General features: G+C 36.2%; 4 protein-coding genes across 4 annotated transcripts; 3 read left to right on the plus strand and 1 right to left on the minus strand.

Moving 5' to 3' along the window:
• Positions 1 to 1,498: 1,498 nt before the first annotated feature.
• LOC122300988 (40S ribosomal protein S30) lies at positions 1,499 to 3,678 on the plus strand. The gene is made up of 3 exons (XM_043112033.1): positions 1,499 to 1,657; positions 1,793 to 1,930; positions 3,435 to 3,678. The coding sequence occupies exons 1-3, from the start codon at positions 1,654 to 1,656 to the stop codon at positions 3,479 to 3,481; spliced, it is 189 nt and encodes a 62-aa protein (XP_042967967.1). The 5' UTR covers positions 1,499 to 1,653; the 3' UTR covers positions 3,482 to 3,678.
• A 1,062-nt stretch (positions 3,679 to 4,740) lies between these two features.
• On the plus strand, positions 4,741 to 9,282 carry LOC122300986 (glycosyltransferase BC10). The gene is made up of 2 exons (XM_043112032.1): positions 4,741 to 6,174; positions 8,289 to 9,282. The coding sequence occupies exons 1-2, from the start codon at positions 5,656 to 5,658 to the stop codon at positions 8,925 to 8,927; spliced, it is 1,158 nt and encodes a 385-aa protein (XP_042967966.1). The 5' UTR covers positions 4,741 to 5,655; the 3' UTR covers positions 8,928 to 9,282.
• Positions 9,283 to 10,117: 835 nt separating this feature from the next.
• Positions 10,118 to 14,106, minus strand: LOC122300984 (IAA-amino acid hydrolase ILR1-like 4). Its single transcript, XM_043112030.1, has 5 exons — positions 13,609 to 14,106; positions 13,316 to 13,441; positions 12,305 to 12,619; positions 10,885 to 11,013; positions 10,118 to 10,681 (listed from the first exon to the last, which is right to left on the minus strand). The coding sequence occupies exons 1-5, from the start codon at positions 13,966 to 13,968 to the stop codon at positions 10,271 to 10,273; spliced, it is 1,341 nt and encodes a 446-aa protein (XP_042967964.1). The 5' UTR covers positions 13,969 to 14,106; the 3' UTR covers positions 10,118 to 10,270.
• Positions 14,107 to 18,019: 3,913 nt separating this feature from the next.
• On the plus strand, positions 18,020 to 20,067 carry LOC122300985 (transcription factor bHLH87-like). The gene has a single exon (XM_043112031.1). The coding sequence runs from the start codon at positions 18,327 to 18,329 to the stop codon at positions 19,641 to 19,643; it is 1,317 nt and encodes a 438-aa protein (XP_042967965.1). The 5' UTR covers positions 18,020 to 18,326; the 3' UTR covers positions 19,644 to 20,067.
• Positions 20,068 to 22,168: the final 2,101 nt, after the last annotated feature.

Here is a 22,168-nt window from a genome sequence, read left to right on the forward strand (position 1 = left end):
ATAACCAATATTTATTTAAGTGATTAACACCTATACTAATTTAAAAAAATAATATTAGATACAATATTAAAGTGCGCAAGTCTTATATATATATATTTAAAAATAATAGAGTTTACTATTAAATAAAAGTTTTTAATGTAAACTTTGTATTTATTCAATTTTTTTTTTTTTAAAATATGAGAATGATAAAAAATAGAAGTTAGATTTAAATTAGTATTACAAATAAATGCCAATATAAAAAATTAATGACATAATATTTTACTATAAGATTAAATTACTGTGTTATATATATTCGTATCATGAAATTTAAACATATTAACAAATGAGTTAATCCAAAATAATCAAAAATAAGAATTAAGAAAATTAATTAGAATCCTTGATTAGTTGAGATAATTTTCCTTACATATTAACAAATGAAACCTTTCCTTCGTTGGAATCTCTTATTTTATATATTATATTATATATATGATAGCTAAATACATTATTTATATATAGTGTGTAAAAAACAAAAACTAATTTTACCCTACTAATACCTCCCCTTATCGATCCAAGCCACAATGAGTTTTCTCCCATACCCCAGGTGATGGAGGTCCAAAGTGCAAGCCACTGACCCAAATGAACACGTACGTGGCCAACAGCTGGGTGGGCAAGCAGTTCAAGCTAGTTGAGTGCAACTCCACCTTCACCATCTGTCAGCAACTGCTCTGGGAGAAAAAAAAAAAAAAATAGAGCATGGTCATGTTGCATTACTCTGTTTTTTATACAATAAACAGAGCATATTCTTGACTTTTATCGGGTTACAAAACAACGAAGGAATCAGGTTGATAGGGTACAGCTCGTCAATCTTGATGACATATTCTTCCACAACTCATATGGCAAGTTCTGTTTTTATACAACAAAAACAGAACACGGTAAGCCTCTCTCTTCCACTCTCGTTCTCACACTCTCTCCCTCTCATCATCTCTCTCTCTCTCTCTCTCTTAGTACTGTGCATAATTAATCGATAGCTTCTTCTTTCACAGAATACGGACGGACGTCCATAACTGAATGAAAATTTCAATATGAATTAAATTTAATTGCATTAACAATTCTCGTTAAAAACCATCACTTCCATTTGAGAATTTCTGTTAAAATAATAAATTTTATTTCATACGCACTTTTTATATATAGAAGATATATATTTATATATATATTTTTTATATAATTTAAGTATTTGTCATTAAAGCCAACGGTTTGTGGCGTGATGGCATAAGACTCATATTTCTAAAATGGAGATTATGTATTCGACCAGTACTCCACGTATGAAAATAAAAAAGTGTTTGGCATTAAAAATTAGTGAAAACATGAAAATATGTTTATTAATTTATCAGCTTAAAATTAATATGATTTGAATTGTTTGTATTTTTATTAATTTTGAGTGTTTGTGGCGGTTAGATTTTGCGAAAGAAGGAAGAAAAACGACAGCGTATGAGGTCAAACAACCACCCAGTAAGCCAGTACACTAATATCAGCCGTTGATCTTGACGGGCGCCTATATACTCCCACGAAACCCTAGCCCCAAAGTTGCTACCAACACACTCGGGGTCTATTCTCTCTCGCTCGTCAAGTGTTTGCCGGCGGTTCCATCACAGCAAGAAGTTCTAAAACTAATTCATGGGTAATACGAGGCTCACTACTATCTCTCTATTGTTAGTGATATTTCCAGATTTTCCTCATTTCAATTTATTTGTTTTAGGTTATAGATTTAAGATATGTTTTCATGTATTGTGATTGGATTTGTGAAACTGAGCAGGTAAGGTTCACGGATCGCTGGCACGTGCCGGAAAGGTGAGGGGTCAGACTCCAAAGGTGGCCAAGCAGGACAAGAAGAAGAAGCCTCGAGGCCGCGCCCACAAGCGTATGCAGTACAATCGCCGCTTCGTCACCGCTGGTCAGTATCTCTCTCTCTACTATAATGATTTTAGGTTTCGTAATCTTATCATATGTCTCTTTGTCTACTAGTTCTATTTAGTGCTTTGGATTGTGAAATACTGAAACCGACAATTGATTTTTTATATTATTTTAAAAATGCAATGATTTCTAAGAATATAAAGTGTGTATGCATGCATACATACATTTAGTTGATGGGTAACTGTTCTTATAAAGCATGGTTAACTCCCAATTTAGATCTTATTTAATGGTTATAGAGTCGTATAATTGTCTGTTCTGACATCATATTGTTCTGTGGCTTGGTGTCAAGTGGGTATGAAATGACCCATTGATGTATCCCCAGAATTGGTTCCATAACAGAGTTTTTGGCATCAGAATAACATGCAAGAAGAATGCTAGGCATGAAGTAAAACAGCTCATTTTTGGCTTGGTGTCCGATGGGCATCAAATTTAATATTGAGCTTAGTTTCCCTAGTAATGGTATCATTGGCTGATGCATCTACAGCAGGCACCTCTGGCCATAGAATCCAATTCCTTTATGATTCAGCTTCTCGGGATGTAGGGGCAAAACCCATGACAACCCATGTCATGGATTTTGTTTGATCTATGTTTTTAACAGAAATACATGTTCAAAAATTTGTCACATTACATAGCTCTTGGTAAACACCGGTGTTCGATGCCTTACACTAGGAAGAACAGAAACATAATAGAATAAGAATATATGAATGACCTCGTATCTTTATCTTCTTAGCTAGGTGTTTCTCTTGTATGCTTTCTGTGTACCCGAGTTGCGTCCTTGCGCTTATTAATAAAGAATCATTACTTGCATTAAAAAATATATATGTGAACTCTAAGGGGTAGTTCAGTTGGTCAGGCTTTGGGTTGCTCTCCAATGGCCACCAGTTCGAGTCCCCTCATGGCCATTGGAGGTTTACCTGGCCGTTAACTTCAAGTCCCGTGGGATTAGTCGAGGTGCGTGCAAGCTGGCCCAGACACCCACGGATATTAAAAAAAAAAGTGTGTGTGTGTGACCATTTGCATATTGACCATCTCATTTTACAAAATTATAATCATAGCCTTAATTTTATTGAATTACTTACCTGTATCACCCGTATTTAATAAGTCCCGTTAATGATTTTCTCAGGCCTAGTATTCTAGGCTTATCCTAACAGCATGTGTGCTTTGAGAGGGTCAATGTATGTTTCTGTGGAAGTTAATAGTTGTGAATTATGGATAGCCAAGGGTATTGTAAGATGTGTCAATGGGGTCTTAGATCAAATGGCATCTCTTTCTTCATAAATAAGGGATGGAGGGTGAGGGTATGGGTTCAAAATTCCATTCCTAGCTGTTTTTATCTAGCAAACCCAAAAAAGCATGTGTATTTATATATATATGTATGTATGTATGTGATATTTGTAACAATTGATCGTCTGTTTTGTATGAGTCATGTTTACCTGTCAACGGAAGCAACTGACAAGTATGCTGCGGGTTGGTTTATCTTACAGTAGTTGGATTTGGGAAGAAGCGTGGACCCAATTCTTCAGAGAAGTAAGCAGCTTGCTGTATGAGGAGTTTGGTTATGGGAGGCAGTGGTTGATCATGAAGCACTAGTTTCGTAGTCTTGTATTTGTTTATAGCTAAACTAAATTTCAGTTTAGGAGTTTGTACTTAGAACCCGAATTTGTTTTGTTCAAGACACTCCTCAGAGGTTTAAAATTTGAAAATGCATGGGCTGTGTCCATTTTGAGATTTCTATGAGCATAGATTATGTTGGCTTCCTTTTGTTTACCAATTTATTAGTTCCTGGGGTGATTCTTAATTATATGATTATCTGGTACGAGTGAAATATTTCGGTTGGAAGTTGGAATGAGCTCTATTTGATCTGATAAAACATGTGCTAAAGATATTAGTCGCGTGGTATTTCATTTTCACTAGTTCAGGAATTCTGGTGATTTTGCCTTGGGATTTTGCAACAAGTGGACTTATGATATGACTCCCTTCAAGGTCCGGTTCAATACCTCATGGCCCCAAACAATCATTTTGGGGCCTAGTCTCAAAAGCTAGTGATTTAAATATCTTCATGTATGGAAACTTTCGAGAGTAAGGTGTATAAGATTGGGGTTTACTCTGCAGGGTGGGTTGAAGGGGCTCTTTGCTTTGGAGAGTTCCCGACATAAAAAAAAAAAAAAAAAAAAAAAAAAAAAAAAAAAAAATTATATATTCTTTTTGAAAAAATAAGGTTTGTTATTATAAAAATATATATATTTCTTAAATTTATTTATTTATTTAAAAAAAGAGTAATTAGCGGCAAATATATTTATACTCTAATAATAACAGTAAACTACAACTAATATAGTAATAGTAACTGCTCATAAGAATCATAAAAAGTCTGGATCCAAGTAGGTCAATTAAAATGATGCATGGCCTACTACAACTAACATTTAAAAAAAAAAAAGAGAGCGAAGAAGGTCTGCCTCAATCAATCTAATTGCACGGAAAAAAAAAAAAATCTCGAACAATAACCTGTCTCTATTTTCTGGAATGATTTATTCCACCATTTCTCGCGCCCACGTTGTTATCAATGAAATTATTATTTTTAATTTAAAATATTTCGTCATTTCCATCCTTATCATTAGTTAAAAAAATATTTAATTTTATTATTAAACACAATTCTTTATAGTTAATAGAGATTAAAAGAAGTGTCCAAAAACTATGAAAAAGACCCGAACACACGTAACCCATTAATAATTGTGTAAAAGTCGACCAAAATCATTGTTAAAAGTTGAATGTTCTGTATCAAAATGATACAACGAACCTTAATCCTGAAAGTTTTGGGTAGAAGATGTAAACTACCCAGCTAAAATGGCCCTGAAGTGCAACATCTGATCCTGTAAATCCTCTCCGAACTCCAAGGACCCGACAAGATCCGTGAACCGCAAAAATTCAAGTTTTTATATATATTTTCCAACGCCTCCAGGCCCTCCACCCTACTTTACTTACTTCTCACGCCTTCTCTGTCTCTCTCTCTTTTCCTCGAGGGCGATGATGCTTCAGTTTCGACAACACCCTTCAACGTAAAAAAACAGAGAGAGATATCAAAATTCAAATTGCCTTGAACCTTTCTAATCACCACACGCTAATTCCACGTTCAATGAAAGCTGGCGCAAAGACAGAGCATGTGAACAGTGGACTTGATCCCTCACTCTTATTTCTCAAACCTCTTTGGTACGAACTCCAGCCTTATATCTAGCCCATACCATAAGCACCCCAAATGGTAATATCTCTGCTACCTTTTTCTTTTTCTCTTTCGTCATTGTGTTACGTGTTGTTTCCATAAGTGCCTAGAGAATTGGAATAGGAAATTTTGGTTTGGTTGAGGCATTACTGTTCTCCTCGGGGGTAAGCTTTTTATATCTCTCTCTCTCTCTCTCTCTCTCTCGGGGTGAAGAAGTGGAGAACCCATTTAATGAGGCCAATTCAACGTCTCCTCCGTTGATCTCGGTCCTGGTGGGTTCCCACATCTAGATACCATTTATGTGTCTTTATTCTTGGAAAAATTCAAATACCCAAACCGAAGTCGCCTTATCATTGCCGTTATGAGATGCATTCCCGGGCTTATGGTTCTGCCAATGGGGGAAATTTTTATTTGAAATGGGTGATATTGGATTCGATGTTCTCTAAAACATCGCACCCAGAAGCTGGATTTGATTGAAAATCGAGGTAAAGATGCAATCAAGGTGGATGGCATTGGAGGAAGGCAAGGACCCCGCCACTACTGTGAGAACAAATCAGTTTAGGGCTTTCCCTTTGAGAGTCCTTCAATTTTTCTTGATATTTTTGGTGCTGGGCCTTGGCGTTTCAATTGTTAGCATGTATATGACTCGGTATTTCAAAGTTCAGATTGTTGCTCCCGTTGCAGAGTCCACTCTTAGGCCTTGCTTGGACGAGCAAACTACTGTAGAGAGTTGGATTAGACCTCCATCAAATCTGTTGCACACCATGAATGACACGCAGTTGTTGTGGCTGGCTTCATCTGTTCCTCGGATACATACTTATCCATTCAAGAGAGTTCCCAAGATTGCGTTCATGTTCTTGACAAAGGGACCATTGCCAATGTCACCCCTTTGGGAGCGGTTCTTTAAGGGGAACGAGGGGCTTTACTCAATCTACGTTCATTCACTGCCATCTTACAATGCCAATTTTACAACTTCATCCGTTTTTTACAGGAGACAAATCCCAAGTCAGGTATCAGCAACCATCCACTTTTTAACGTGTATTTGGTGGCATGAGGGTGTAATTGATTGTAATGGCCTTTTTCCTGAATGAATTGCTAGGAATTTCCTCAAGGATATGTTGATAATTATGTTATTAATGTTCTTTTAAAATTCTAGATGCTGGTCTTTCTAATTTAGTCATCAGTAAAATAATTTTTTGGTTGGTCATTTTAAGGGTCAATGATAGATATCTTCCTTTTTAAAGCAAAAAAAAAAAAAAGCACTGACAGGTTATAAGACCTTATAGATTTAATTTGAGAAGTTTCAGTATTTATGTTGAAGGCCATTAACTGCAGTGGTGAGAAGTGACATGTTTAAAGTTGAAAGGTCAGTGGAATCGATTGATGCAATTTAGTTAGAAAAATTCTGGCCTATTAGTAGTTGAATGTTGAAAGAGGATTCATTTGGCTGGCTCAAGCAGTCGAGTGGGAAATGGGCCTTCGCACTTTAACCGCCCAAATGTTTGGGACAAGGATTCTTTGGATCCTAACTTAATTAATTAAGGAGGTGGTACCATAAAACCATATTGGTTTACGTCCAAGCTTTTGACCATTTTACATGGCAAAACAATGTGGAGAAAGAGAAATGGAGCTATAATATAGAAAAAGGATAGGTTAGAATATTCTATACATAGCCTGTGATGTGCCTGGGTTTAGTACAAAATGATTTCCGAATTGCGATGTGTGTTTCATCATTGTTTTTTGGGCCAAATAATGGAAAGGGTGTAAAAACTTGCTACTATTTCTACTGAGATATTACCATTTACTTCATGGACTAAGCAATAACAAACTTATAACTATGGGAATATTGTTGAACGTTGCTTGTGATAACCTTTATGATAAGGATAGATAAGTATAATGGTAGGTGGTGTATGGGATCCCACATTGCTTGGGAATGAGAAGTTTTTGCTCTTTATAATTTTCCAATGCGGCTACAATTGTATCATTGACTAGTCTTTTTGGAGTATAGGTGATGTGGTTTGGGTCTTCCATTGGGGCATTACAAATGGTATTAGAGCCTATCCCAACTAGAAATGTGGGACTTCGACGTCCTCACAATTGGAGCTCTATTGGTAACATTATAAAGAGTATGAACTTCTCATTCCCGGTGGGATCCCATACACCACTTATCCTTATCCTTATCCTTATCTTATGGGGTATCACATTGCTCCCTGGCCACAAGGAAAGACCCTCACCAGGAAAAGTTTTATAGTAGTTTCTTTCATTCTCACTTTTAGCTTTACAAGTATGTGCTCTGAACTTTTGACAAGTTCTTCCAGTTAGATGTGAGCCAACTTGGGACCAGCTAATGCCTATGGTTGTGTGTATTGTATTCGTGGACCATTCATTCTGCCTGTCGTCAACACCCCCCCCCCCCCCCCCCCCCCAAAAAAAATTATAAATGATTCAATCATCAACTTTTTATCAAATCAATAATCACTAGTGAATTAATATATGTATAATTTGAGCATAAGTCAGGTTCAGCTCTTTTTTGTGAATGTATTCTGACCATGGTTTTTAGTCCTGGAGTAAGATGTCAAGATTTTGTCAATTTAACCCCCAATTATGAGTGGACATCATCAAGTTGCATTTTACAACGATATGCAGCGGCACTAGGACTTGGAGTGGGAAATTATTTGCAATAATCACTAGAACTTAATTTAAGCATATAATTTGAGCATAAGGCAGGACTACACTTTGAGTCAGCGTCTTTTAACCATGGTTTTGGTTTGACGGGATAAAATGGCACAGCAGGTTTTGTCGATCCAATCTTGAATTGAGTTGTATCTAATGATGATGTGTTGTGGTTCCAGCAGTTGTCATGGGAGATAATGGGTAACCTCATGAAAAATAGTGGACCATGCTATGTACTTGTATAATTTGGCCAGTCATTACCAACCTGCTGCTTTTCTTAATTTTCACTATATCTCGGAAGCATTATCATGGTTAAGAAAGGTCATAATGATTTGTTTATTGCCACCAAATATCACTGGGGAAATCTCCAACAATCAATGATTATCTTTTGATAAGTAATTATCAACTATCAGAGCTTGTACATAATTTATATGGTGTTGTTCCTGAGCAGGTGGCAGAGTGGGGAAGAATGAGCATGTGTGATGCTGAGAGGAGACTCCTAGCTAATGCATTGCTTGATATGTCAAATGAATGGTTTGTCCTCCTCTCTGAGGCTTGCATTCCTCTCCACAACTTCAGCATTATTTATCACTACATATCAAGATCCAGGTACAGCTTTGTGGGTTCAATTGATGAACTTGGTCCCTATGGGAGAGGGCGCTATAATCAAAACATGACACCGGAGGTCAACCTCACCAACTGGCGTAAAGGGTCTCAGTGGTTTGAAGTTAATCGGGAACTTGCAGTGAAGATAGTTGAAGACACCACTTACTACCCCAAATTTAAAGAGTTCTGCCAACCGGCATGTTATGTGGATGAGCACTACTTCCAGACAATGCTGAGCATCCAAACTCCACATCTTTTGGCAAACAGGAGCCTTACTTACGTGGACTGGTCAAGAGGTGGTGCTCACCCTGCTACATTTGGGAAAGCTGATATCAACGAAGATTTTTTCAAGAAGATTTTTGAAAGTAAGACGTGCATTTACAATAACCAACCGTCTTCACTTTGTTTCCTTTTTGCAAGAAAGCTTTCTCCAAGTGCTTTGGATCCTCTATTGGGATTATCATCCAAAGTTTTAGGCTTCTGAGATGCATGTTTGGATAAATGTTAGTTCGGGCGTGTAGGTCTAGCTATGACTTATGAGCAAAATACACTTGGTTAAATGTGATTAATCTCTTCTCACTCCCCCACAGGATTTTGAAACATAGACATTTCACCATTCAGATGTCTAGGAAAATTAGACGTACTATTATTATCTTAGACGAATTCAGGCATAAGAAATCTTACATTTTATTGAGTTGTCAGTCGACCGTATGTGCGTGTGCGTGTGCCTGCTCCTGAGCCACTGTGGTGTTATTAAATTAATCTTGCAACCTCCTTTCTGGTGGGATGCTTTTTCTTCTTTGCAATAAAATTATGAAACTGTCTTGTAGTTGGTGCAAGGCCACCTCTAGTTCTAGGAGTATTTGACGCATTAATTGGACTAAATTGTATCTGCTTTTGCAATCGTTGATCTGATTTGATGAACGATACTACCGTTCAGAGTATTCTGATATGGACGCAAATTCTCATCTCGGCCCCTCGGGCATGCTATTCCAATCAATAAATCCCCATTTTGGATGTTATGAACAGATTTACATTTCGTCCTTTTTACTTATCATGGAGGGAAGTATACGGAGATGAGGGTGAGCTTCACTTGTGTAGCAGTTACCTCCCTCCCTACCACCATCCAATAACAGCTACTGCCTTGAATGAGTCGACTTTTCTAGCCATGGAAGTTACAGCCGGTTTGAATCTGAAACGTATTCCAAGAGGGGACAAAGTTGGTGATGCTTATTTGCACGTTTCTATCTTCTTAGCTCCAACCTTTGATTGTGGTATGTTTCATGACTCGTAAGCAATAAACATTACGGACTACAGATACAGGGCAGCCGGGGGAATGTGGTCTAGATTTTAGATATGTATCACTTTCATCTTATCAAATACATCCATAATTGAATTAGTCAAAGTCCGGGAAGAAAATGGGATTAATCAAAGTTTTAAGCGACACGCTAGAAAGTCAAAATAATGCTAGTAGAGTCTCAAATGCTCAGGATTGAAGATGTCAGAATATCATTACATTATTATTTTTGAATAAATCTACTCCTCCGGACTGTTGGGTTCCGACAAAATTCTTTTGTTTTTTTGTTTTTAATTATTTTTATTTAGTAATTAAGGAAGTGTTTTTTGATGATATTATGATTTTTTTTTAAAAATTATTTAAGGGTATAAAAAAAATGAAAGAAAAAAAAAATCATAACTTTTTTGACTCTTGTCGGGACACATCTCGTGCGAATCAATTACAAATCTAAACCCAATACATGATGAAAATTTTGTAATGCCAAAAGCCAGTGAGGAATCTGAACAGGTAGCACAATAGTCGAGAAACATTTACAACTCGTCGTGATGTTTTTTTACTTCTGAAAAAGAAACCTCCGGTTGGAATTCAAGCAGATACCTAGCAGCCAGTGATGCATGAAGAGCAGCACCATAAGGAAATGCATCTTCATTAACTTGGAAGTATGGTGAATGCAATGATTCTAGACGTCCACGTGTCTCATTCTCCATTCCAAGCAAGAAGAAGTATCCAGGTATTACCTCTTGGTAAAATGAAAAATCCTCCGATCCCATCACTGGTTTTAAGTCCTTAACTTTGTGGCTGCCAAGCATATCCCCAGCCACATTTAAGTAGTAGTCGTGCAAACCTTGATGGTTTATGGTTGGAGGGTAGAAGATTTTTGCCTGTGTGAAAAAATTCACTGTTGCATTACACCTCTGCACGGCAGCCTGCCCTGTGATAACCTGTTCAAGAAGCAACTCAGCTTATCAAGGAGAAAACAGGGGGCATTCAAAGGGAAGTAAGCATTAAAGGAAAGGAATCCAGTTAAAGATATATTTATCAAGAACTGTTTCTTTGCAACTTCTTAGCACTAAATGTTTCATCATCAATCCCAAGCAATGAGACATTAGATTTTGCCACACGATGCATCATTTAACTGCTGTACCTCCACAATCCGCTGCTGGAGTTGCATAAAACTTCTCTTAGAAAATGCTCGAAAGGTGCCGCCTATTATTACAGAATCCGGGATAACATTGAATGCATCACCTCCTTGGAATTTCGCAACAGTAATTACCTGCAAAGGCATTGAGCAGATTTACATAATTATCAAAGTGTCTACAGATTTACATGCATGAAAACGTGGCTACAGAAGAAGCTAATGCCATGGATTATTCACAAAATGAGTTTCTCAGAACTTATTTAAGAGGGAACAAATTAGTTATATATCATGAACCACACAGGGAATTAGGGAGAAGATCAGAAGAGGAAGTTTTCATTTAAAGATACATTAGTCATGTTTTACAAAAGAGCACTGCTACACAGCAGCCTCACACCCAACACACTAATGTAAAATAGAAGAGGGTAAAATAGTAAATTCACATTTTTCAATGGTGTAAAAAAGTGTGAGGCTGCTGTGTATATTTTCTGTTTACAAAAATCCCTTACCTAGTCCCCTGAAGCTTGATATCTAAATGGGGTCCTAGTCTTTAAGTTGCATGAAATAACTAGAGCTTGACAGCCTGAAAATCATTCCATCAGCTAATGCCCCTACCAGTATCATTCAGTACTTACAGGAGTTTATAGGACCCTCGCCTTTTTCTTTTCCTAGAATTTATGATTTTTCATTTTTTTGACAGTTACCTATATCATTGGAGAGTCTTTAATTATCCATTGCTGCCATCTCTCAAGTTTAAAATGTTGCCTCACAAGTCTTCCCGTTATTACCCATTCATCAACTACAGTGGGCAGGTCAAATTTTGGTGTAAATCTGCTATCAATTTTCAAGAAAATAAATCAATTAAATTTAGTCATTGATCATTAATTTCATCACTTTCACCAACAACTTGCCTATTGGCTATTTTCGGTGCAATAAGAGCAATAAATTCGTATGCAAGCTATGTAATTAGTATTGTTTTACTCTAGCATGCCTATTGTCTATTTTCGGTGCAACTATCATATATAGCAAGAAAGATGATTTTGTGGTTGGTTTCTCCGCAATCACATCTGTTGCCAACTAATCAGGTCATGCCACATCATATTAGATAGACATGTTGCAGCCATTTGAACATGAGGCACGGGTTGAGGCTAGGGCAAACCTAATTTTTGGTGGCTGTACTTGAGATGTTGAATGGTAAACCTAATTTATTTAGGCTAGGGCAAGCCTAATTTATTTATTTTTTCTCAAAATGCTCGTAAATAACTCATAAAAGTAATGGTTGGGGCTAAATGATATAGGAAAATGATTTTATAAGAGCTTAGAGTGTGCAAGTTCTAAAAAAAGGAGACATTAGAAATCCTGTTTTTTAACAGTGAGATCTACTTTTCTTCAAAAGGCTTGTATGAGATTTTCCCACTCTTAGATGTACCTGCGGGTCAAGCGGATCAGCTTCACGTGAAACAAGATGTTGTAAGCTAACAATCACATTAGAAGCTGCCAATATTGGGTCCACAGAGTGCTGAGGAATAGCAGCATGACCACCTTTTCCACTTATTACAGCTTCAAAGAAGCCGCTCCCAGCCCCAATGGGACCAGCTCTAGAGTGAACTTCACCTACCGGTAAGTTAGGTGCTACATGCAAGCCAAAGATGGCATTTACATTCTCTAACGCTCCCGCATCTATCATTTCCTTAGCCCCTCCTCCACCTTCCTCGGCTGGTTGGAAAAAAAGTACAACTGTTCCCTGGAAAAAAGTTTGCATAATATCTAAACGATAAGTGACTATTTATCTGTCTCTCAATCTCTAATGAGACGACAAAACTTCCATCAGAGCAGAATTGGAATAAAAAAGTAAGAAGAAAGAAGAAAGATTTAAAAAAAGCATACATTCGCATGTAACAAACCATACCTTACTACTATGCAATGCGTAATCATATCCTCTTTTCTAATGCCTAAGAGCTGTTATCAGCACTTTTGAGCCCCTTTCCGAAAGGGATTGATAAGAGGTAAATGAGGATACGGGAATTGAAGAGAGAGAGTACTCTAGAATCTTGTATTGAAGTGAACTGTACACGAAAATATAAAGCAAGGTAAAAATAACTAGGGTACATGCTAAGCCTACCGTGCACGTGATTGCAGGTGATTATAATGTAAAATAAATTTATACAAACTGACTTTTTGCAGCAATAATGGACCCTCTCGATCCCTTAACAATTGGTCATAGGCTTTATACATATTGGAAAAAGAATGATATGCCTGGAAAACGAATAAAATAGCCAAGTGAACCAGTGAAGAAGCGTCCAGACTGTCCAGTAGCCTTACTTATTTTGTTAGCTTTAGGTAAGCAGAGTAGTTGAATCAGTCGTGTGAATAACAGCATAACATAGCCATTTTATCTTGACAGACAACGAAATGAAGAAGCAAATACGGTTCAACAGACCTTTAACTCTTCACGATGCTCTTGAAGGATCTTTGCAGCTCCAAGAAGCATTGCAACGTGGGCATCATGCCCACAAGCATGCATCTTCCCAGGAATTCTACTCTTGTGCTCCCACTCCAACATTTCCTATAAATTCAAGACCCCGTCAACACAGTTCACAAAAACAAACTCTTTTCGAGTATCATAAAATAACCTTTATTCCAAATTCCCACTCTGCATATTCAAACAAACAACAAAGTAACTCAATCATACAACTTTGTTGTTTTGAATAAATTCTCAAAATCTAATCGAACCTGCATAGAAAGAGCATCCATATCCGCCCTTATGCCCACAAAAGGGCCTCGACCAGTCCCAATGAAGCCGATAACACCAGTCACTGCAACTGGGTACTTATAGGGAATACCCATCTTATCCAATTCCGTTCTGATAAGCTTACTGGTCTCAACTTCTTCAAAACCCAATTCTGGGTTTTCATGTATTTTCCTTCTGATTCCCACCATCCAATCAAACAGTTCGGGATTCTTGGCATATTGGAGAAACCTCTTGGGGATTTCTGAGAGGCCATTTGAGGTTGAAGAAGAATCTGAGAAAGTGGGTGTTGGACCAAACAAGTTAAGGATGAAAATAAAGGGGACCAATTTTAAGTAACCCATAAGTTATCTGAACTGAGCTTGGGACTGGAAGTAACAGGAAGGAAAAAAAAAGGTTTAGGATGAAGTAACATGGCTTTCTGAGGCAACTTTTTTATAGAATAACTAGCATGAAAGGGAAGCACGATTTTAAAATGAGGAAAATGTGGAAATACAGAGTTAGGCTGGTTTTGTAGGTTTGTATCGTAATATCAAACCATTTCATTTTATTTCATCAATATAAAATCATTATAATTTTTATATAAAATATAATAAATAATTTTTTTTTTAATTTTTTTAAAAAATTAATATTAAAAAATTATATTATAATAAGATTTTATTTAACTTTTAATAAAATATTTCATTTTATCTCCAACCAAACGAATAGTTAACTCGTGCAAGTGTCGGGAAGAGGGGGGGGGGGGGGGGGGGGGGGGCCGGCCAACCATGAATGTGGTTCTAAAGTGGTGGCTTCAACGATCGGTCACAGCCAACCCCACGTGCTAAATTCTAATTCTCACATGTTTTCAAGGTTCCCCAATTACAGCTTCGTTGTCGTGGTGCCAATCGCCAAGAAAGCTCAACCACATGATATGCCACTGCAGTTTCTGGTTTGTAAACAGTAAAAAGTGCTTCCTTTTCTAATGAACGAATGAAGAGTTACAAAGAGTAGTATTCTAACTAAATATCTATCTAAATCAGCCGATTGATCTAGATCAGCACCTTCATCTCTATAAAAGTGGGGTTCATCTATCATTTCAAATGTCAAAAAGAATAAAATCATTAATAACCATCCACCATGCTTCTTTGATTGCGAAGCTCTGTGAAAACGTATCCACTAAAACATTATCTTACATTTACACCATATAAAACAGAACCTACCGGAATACATGGATGAAAAGATGCAGTACAGACAAAGGACCACAGTCACCGCAAAACGATTAATAGATTCGTGGAAAGTATAATAAAATACTCTCTTTAATGAATATATTGACCTTTGCATCCTCTTTTTAAAGTCTTTTCCATCTTTTTCTCCTCCCCTATATTGCACAGAATAAAAGTATGAATAGAATCCTTTTTAATTATCATTGGCAACCTAATCATTTGTTTTATGCAATTTGGTCAGAACCTAAAATCTCCTTGAAGGCTTGTATTGTGGGGTAAGGTTTTGGCCTATTCTTTATTGTCCTTGCATTCGATAATAATGGAACTGTCGGACTCCATTGAGATTGTGCACCTCTGAACTGAAGGTCATTTTTAGCATAAGATGACAAATGGGAAGGACACCTCCAGCCCCAGCACTCCCATCAACATTCATGAATGACACAGCTCCAGGCTCGTTGGTGCCTCATTTTTATGCCAGTTGACTCACCAAACTGGTAGCGCAGAAGGAGACCCAAATCACATTATCTTTACTCCTTTGTGGTTCATTCATACCATTACAATTATTTAAGGTTCATGCGTAATGAATTACTACACTCCATTAGGCCTCTCGGCTGACCCATTTTTGAGCTTGTTAGTTCTTGGTCATCCGTTTCCATATCAACTTTGCGTTGGCATAGAAAACTTGATCATCAGGCTCTAGAATATCATATGTATATCTTGCAATAGGCTAAACAGAAGTCCCTTGTTGCTAAGCAAAGCAAGAAGAGAAGGTGGTGGAACCCTCGAATTGTGATTAAAATAGCCCAAAACGGGAGTGCCCGTTTTGGAAATTTCACTCCCGTTTTGGAAATTTTGTGTTTGATGTTATTCCAGAGAAGAGTTTTATGGTGACGAGGGGGAGAAAATTGGGATTGTACTCACAAATATCTGTTGACTTATTTAAACATCATGGTATAGGTACTTGGGAACATTTTCCATAATTTTCCTTATTATTTCAGTTCAATTTTTCAATATTTTGTCACATCCTAATATAAAAACAGAGGAGGCCTTGGCTCGCCTCGGTTTAGTTATACAAATCAAATTAATTCATCTCATTTAATTATTATAATTTTTTTAAATACTCACATAAAATATTATAAACAATCTAATATTTTCAAATCTCAAAACAAAAATAATATTAAGAAATAATATTCGAATAATATTTTATTCAACTTTCATTTTATCTATACAACCAAACAAGACTACACGTGATTTGATATTCCACACCATCCTTCCTAGGCTAATTGATTATGATATTCACAAGTTCCAAAATTTGTCGAGTGAACTCTCACTATATGCATAGAAATATATTTTTGAATTAACATTTACATTTAGGAACAGTTAGGATTTAAAAAAAAAAACTAACAAACATCTAAAAACATGATCTAAGGACTTGACATAGGAGGATGAAACCTCGTTTTGCTAATATATGTGTGTGTGTGTGTATATATATATTAAAATATAGGAACACGTTGTATATTCTTTATTGCTTGGATTTAAATCCCCAATTTATACTAGCGGAAAAGCAAGGTCATTTTCAATTTGATGAATGTGTGATCAAGTACTTCTTTACTCATTACTTCAGAGGAAAATGATACTCATTCTGTTATTCTTTTCTCTCTCTCTGGCTTTTCAAATGCTTTCTTTCAAAGAGAATGGCAAAAAAAAACATGGGAGTTTGACAGTAAGAGATGTTATGATGGAGAGCATGTGGGTAGGCAACTTGACTCTATTGTCTTCTTCTGTGTCTTATTTTCTTATAAGAAGAAGAACATATCTCAATTTTATTAATTACACTCACTTATGACAAAAGAATATCTTATAAAAAGAAATAAAACTTTGGGATTACCACGCACTTCTACATTATATAATATTGTTCATACATAATACATGGACTCCATAATATCATATCTATTTTTGAATCAGACATTCAACTTTGAACAAAAGCTCGAAGCATAATTTCAATTCTAATCACATGAATATGTCCATTTGTTTTTTCGTATTTTCCTAAAACATGAATAATAATATGATAATATCAATTTTTTTTTTTAATATGATAATATCTAAATTCATGCTACAAGTCGTTTAAGACAGTATCATAAACAATCATCTCAGAATTCTGAGGGATGGAATGAAGCTTAAAACCCATCATATCCTATGAAGGGTTATAATCAAGAGAATGGTGTGCACCTGGCCTGTAAATCTCCACCAAGTAAAAGATTAAAAGTAGTGTAGTAGAAAGGGAAGCAGTAAAGGTTATGATTAAAACTATGATTAAGGGAAGAAATCCTTAAAAGTACTGGTACTGTTAAAAGATGCTTTCTTTCTCACTGCAATTTTTACTGCAACTTTACAGTGCGCATGGAATAGCATAAGCAACAAAGGAGGTCAGAGCTTTCCCCCACTTAAAGAACACATAAATCAATATATATTAAACAATCAAACTATTTCAGGTTTTAAACTGCTTCTATGAAGTCTCATGCTCCCCATCTGCAACAAAAATATACCCTTACACCCCCACCAAACTCACTAAAAAGCCTTATCTTTTTCAATACCCATGCATGCATTATACTTCTTTTAACTGTTGCAAACTATATTTTATTGGCTTCTCCTTTTCTCTTATTAATTTACATGTTCAAGAACTATTACCTCTGCTTGTTGTTGGATTATAAAATTGGATGATTTGTTCTTCCGATCTATATAAGCATTAAGTACCATACCATTCATCATCGAAACAAAGCACTGCCTGCGTCGATATTGGTTCTCCATGGCTGCTCATGAAGGTGAAATAAATAATCTTCCTTTATTATCTTTCCTTTGAGTCTTCAATTTTGAGTAGAATTTGATTCAGAGAATCCCCATTTCTTGATAGGTATTAGGTACACCGTACTACTTGACTTGCACGTAATTTTTTTTTTTTTTCTTTGCATTGTCTGTTTGCTTTTAATTTCATACTTTTTCTCGTATATACGTGTCATTGAAGCAGTTCCTTCAAGTTTCTTTCAGATTGCCCTATTACTACAGTGGACAAAGTTGTTCTGTTTCTCTGATCACAGTTTTCATGGTATTGAATTAAAGAGGGTGCTTAATTAATTAGTGCCATTAACTGCTTGTGCATATATAAGGTCATGATATAAAGCTGAGGTTTGAATTTGATCGATTTCTTTCCTTTATTGAAATCAGATAGACAGAACAAATCTGGTTAAGGGAGCTGAATCTGGAATTGGTACGTCCCAGAAGGCTATAACTCAAAAATGAATCTCTTTTACTCGTTCCTCTCTCTGACAACGATATTCGAGTTTTATAGCTTTCATAGATATTGGAGATCGTCAAAGACTTTTCTTACTTTTTTCTCATAATCATGTCCTCCACAATACGATTTTCAGGTCTTGCAAAGACGCCTTTCATCATTTTGTCCTCGGGAGATATCTTTGTCACATCGAACATTTTTATCCTCAATGGAGGGTTTGGGTTGGGATGGTTCATTACTTGTCACAAATACGCCATCCTTGTGGAGTAATCAGCAACATGTTGAGGAAAGCTTAGTTTTGTCGAGCTCAAACTCCAGCGTTTTGATCAATCCTATCCAGGCGTTCCAAGAGGCTCAAACATCCCATGTTTTGGCAAGTTCTGATAAAGTCGGCGTAATGTTTCAGCCACTAACACTCGTGTCGGATTCGATGAAGTTTGTGTCAAACACGAATCTTTCCGACCGCCAAGAAGCATTGAGGTTGGCAGCAGAAGCCATGCTTGCGAAACCAGGAGCTGGGACAAGCTTTGGAGAAGATTTAACATCCGAATTATGTCCTTCTCCTTTGATGATCAACGGGCGGTACATAACGAACCCTTTGAGCGGATTCTGGGCTGATTTTTACATGTCAAAACAATCGCAACTGCTCAATGGCATACAAAATGGAAAGGAGTGCTTGCTCTCAGATAGTAATAACACAGACACGCCGGTCGAACATGATGGGATTCCCACGATGTTCTCTAACTGCAGAAATTTATGGAATCTTGGTTCTGGTAGTACTGCAATTTCCTTAGGAGAGTCCGAGAATAATGCTTCCAATGCAAGAAACAAAGACATGCACTGCTCGGTAAATGAGCATGAGGAGAGAGTGTCAAAACGTTCCTCGGAATTTACTGGCTACCATGAAGACTTTCGAGAATCTAAGCCTGTTTCTACGAAGAGAAGCAGTAGTGATCAGAGAGAGCTTAAAGCTGGTCCGAATTATCATTCTTCTTATCTTCTTCAAACTGATTCTGCTACTACAAAAGGTGGGTTTAAGAGCATTTCCGAGAATCCGCCAAAATCTAAGAGGTCTAGATCAGAGAAGCGTCCGAGCATATCCAACATCAATTTCCAGCAGTCAAGTTCATCGGTATCCTCTTCCATCATGGAACCTGATCCAGAGGCCCTTGCACAAATGAAGGAGATGATTTATCGGGCTGCAGCTTTTAGGCCAGTAGTGAACTTAGGTTTGGAGGCGGTGGAGAAGCCCAAGAGGAAGAATGTCAGAATATCAACGGATCCGCAAACTGTGGCCGCGAGGCAAAGGAGAGAGAGGATCAGTGAGAAAATTAGAGCCCTGCAGAGGCTGGTTCCTGGTGGGAGCAAGATGGACACTGCGTCAATGCTTGATGAGGCTGCAAACTACCTCAAGTTTCTCAGGTCACAAGTCAAAGCACTGGAAAGTGTAGGCCACCAACTTGACTCAATTAACTGCCCCACTACAGATCTTGCTTTTTCTTTCAACCCCTCTTTTCCCAATTAAACCCATTTCCCACTACTAAACCCTAACCATAATCACCATTCATGGAGTAGAAAATATTAAGAAACTTTAATCAAAGACTCCTAATCATATTCCTCATCATTTCAGCACAAATGAATAGCATCCAAATCCCAATTTCCAGCCAAAAACACTGAGAATCTAATCTGTGATCCACGTCAAAATTAACTAATTATTATATCTCTGTGATCTAGATCTCAAAACTCTAGCTGATAATGGCTTTTCTTTAATTATCTCAGTCATGAGACCCACCACCCAGGAGCAAAGGGAGGTTTTTTGCTGCGTTATTCTCAGTACTTGTAGGTTTGCTGCTTCCATTAATATTATGTTCTGTTCTCAGAAGGAAGAGATAGTTGTAGTGGAAGTGGCAATAATAAGTGTGGACATGAAAGCTAGTTATTCATCATCATGACCCTTTTTCTGTACAGAAAGGCTTAGCAATTATACTACTGATGATTAAGCTGAAGATCATGAAAGTGATTGTACGTCCCTTTTGAATCTGTGTAGTTAAAGCTCGCTTTGTTGATTATCTAATGTAATATTCTGCGAGCTCACCAACGCAGAAAACATTCCCTTAAGAATATTTGTGAGCCCCAGTGGTCCTGTCTACTTGATTCAACCCAAAGCGTGCCCTTGAAAGTCGCCCCAACCTCATTGCTTGGCACGTGTTTATGTTTCTTTTTTGGCAGGCCGCACAAAGCCTTTTTCTCCCTTTAAAAATTACCTCGGAATCACCACGGGTCATGCAACTAATGATATTATTCATGATGACAAAGATCATGAAGATCATGAGATGATAATCATGATGATGATCATGATGACTTCGATTTGCCGCTTTTCTCTATTTTTTCGTATGTGGACTTCTTTATGATCTTCGGAGGCATCAAATTGTGGTCTTTTGGGGCAGCTTGTCTTTAAGTTTTCGAAAAAGCTGGTTTTGATCGATCTCGCGGATCAAAGAGGTTGTTGTGTTTGGGATTGTTTGCTAAATTTAGGAGATCTTTGAAAAAAGTTTTCATCTCTTTTCATTCTAAAAGAAAATAATATTATACTTTAATAATATTTTATTCAATTTTTTTCTCTTATTTTTAATTCAATTAATACTTAACTCAGAGTATCTTATTATTATTTACAAATTATCTTATTACTATTCATAAAATTTTTATTTGATCTCATTTTCCAAACTTTCCCTTCTACTCTTTTATAAAAAGAAGCAGAGATATCTCGCTTGGTTTTGCTTCTTATATTTCCGATTCAACAAAAGGCATCATGAAAACCGATTCGCGTCTCTTATAATTCTTGCATATGGATGATGGATAATATTAGTTATAATATTAGGGTAGGCAAGATTCACGGACTTCATTTAAAAAAATTATAATATATTATTAAAAAATAGAATTATAAATTTATCATTTTTTTTTTTTAAAATATGCGACATTTATACTAAACTACAAGTTAATAAAAAACAAGTGAGAGAGATTTGAATTTGTTATACGTACAGTCGTGATGTAGCGGTTGCCTGTTGAGGACAGCTACATTTTCTCATGGAGTACTGCTGTGTCGTGCGTGCACGCGGGCGCTAAACATTTTCCTTTTCCTTCACTCGTGAGCTGCCCGATGTAGCCCTTAATTTATATATAAAAAAATGATATAAAGTTATTTTTATATATATTTTTATTATTTTATTGATATTATTAGTTGTATATTTTTTTAATATAAAATAATTATTTTAATTAGCTATATCAATACATTATACAAAAAAATTTATATAACAGGTTTTACAAGTCATCTCTCTAACTGTCAACATTTCATGTTTATTTTTGGAGCCGCCTGAGTAGCATTGCTTTTTTTGACCGTTAGGCGTTTTTATTTTTATTTTCACATTTTAAATAAATTTAAATATTTTTAAAAAATTAAAAAAATATATATTAATACACTTAAAATTATACCTTTAACCATTAAATTAAAAAAATTGACCAGCCATCTACTAGGACGGACAAGATGGGTGCGGCATACAAGCTTTTCCAGATTTTTATGATTAATTACATTTTTTTTTTCTTTTTTACCAATCATATGATTGATTACATTTATTTGCTATCGTCAGCACCATTTTATCGATCGGCGTTTCACCTTCTCTTTCATTTTTGTTTATTTTTTTATTTTCACAATTTTTCTTAATTTAATTTAATTCATCTCATTTTATTTTATTTTATCTCATTTAATTATTATAATTTTTTAAAATTCTAATATAAAATAAAATAAATAATTCAACATTTTTAAATTTTAAACAAAACTAATATTAAAAAATACATTATAACAATATTTTATTGAATTTTCAATTTTTATCTCAACTCATATCATCTATGAAAACAAACGAGACTGCCAAGCATGGTTGGAATGTTATAGCCAAAGTTTTGAATATTGTTTTGGTGACCGCTTCGGTTAAGATACTAGAACGAAATATTTCGATATCAATATAATTTCGAATACTATTTCAGAATAGTCTATAT

Source organism: Carya illinoinensis, chromosome 2, assembly GCF_018687715.1.
Source record: "Carya illinoinensis cultivar Pawnee chromosome 2, C.illinoinensisPawnee_v1, whole genome shotgun sequence".
Classification (NCBI taxonomy): domain Eukaryota; kingdom Viridiplantae; phylum Streptophyta; class Magnoliopsida; order Fagales; family Juglandaceae; genus Carya; species Carya illinoinensis.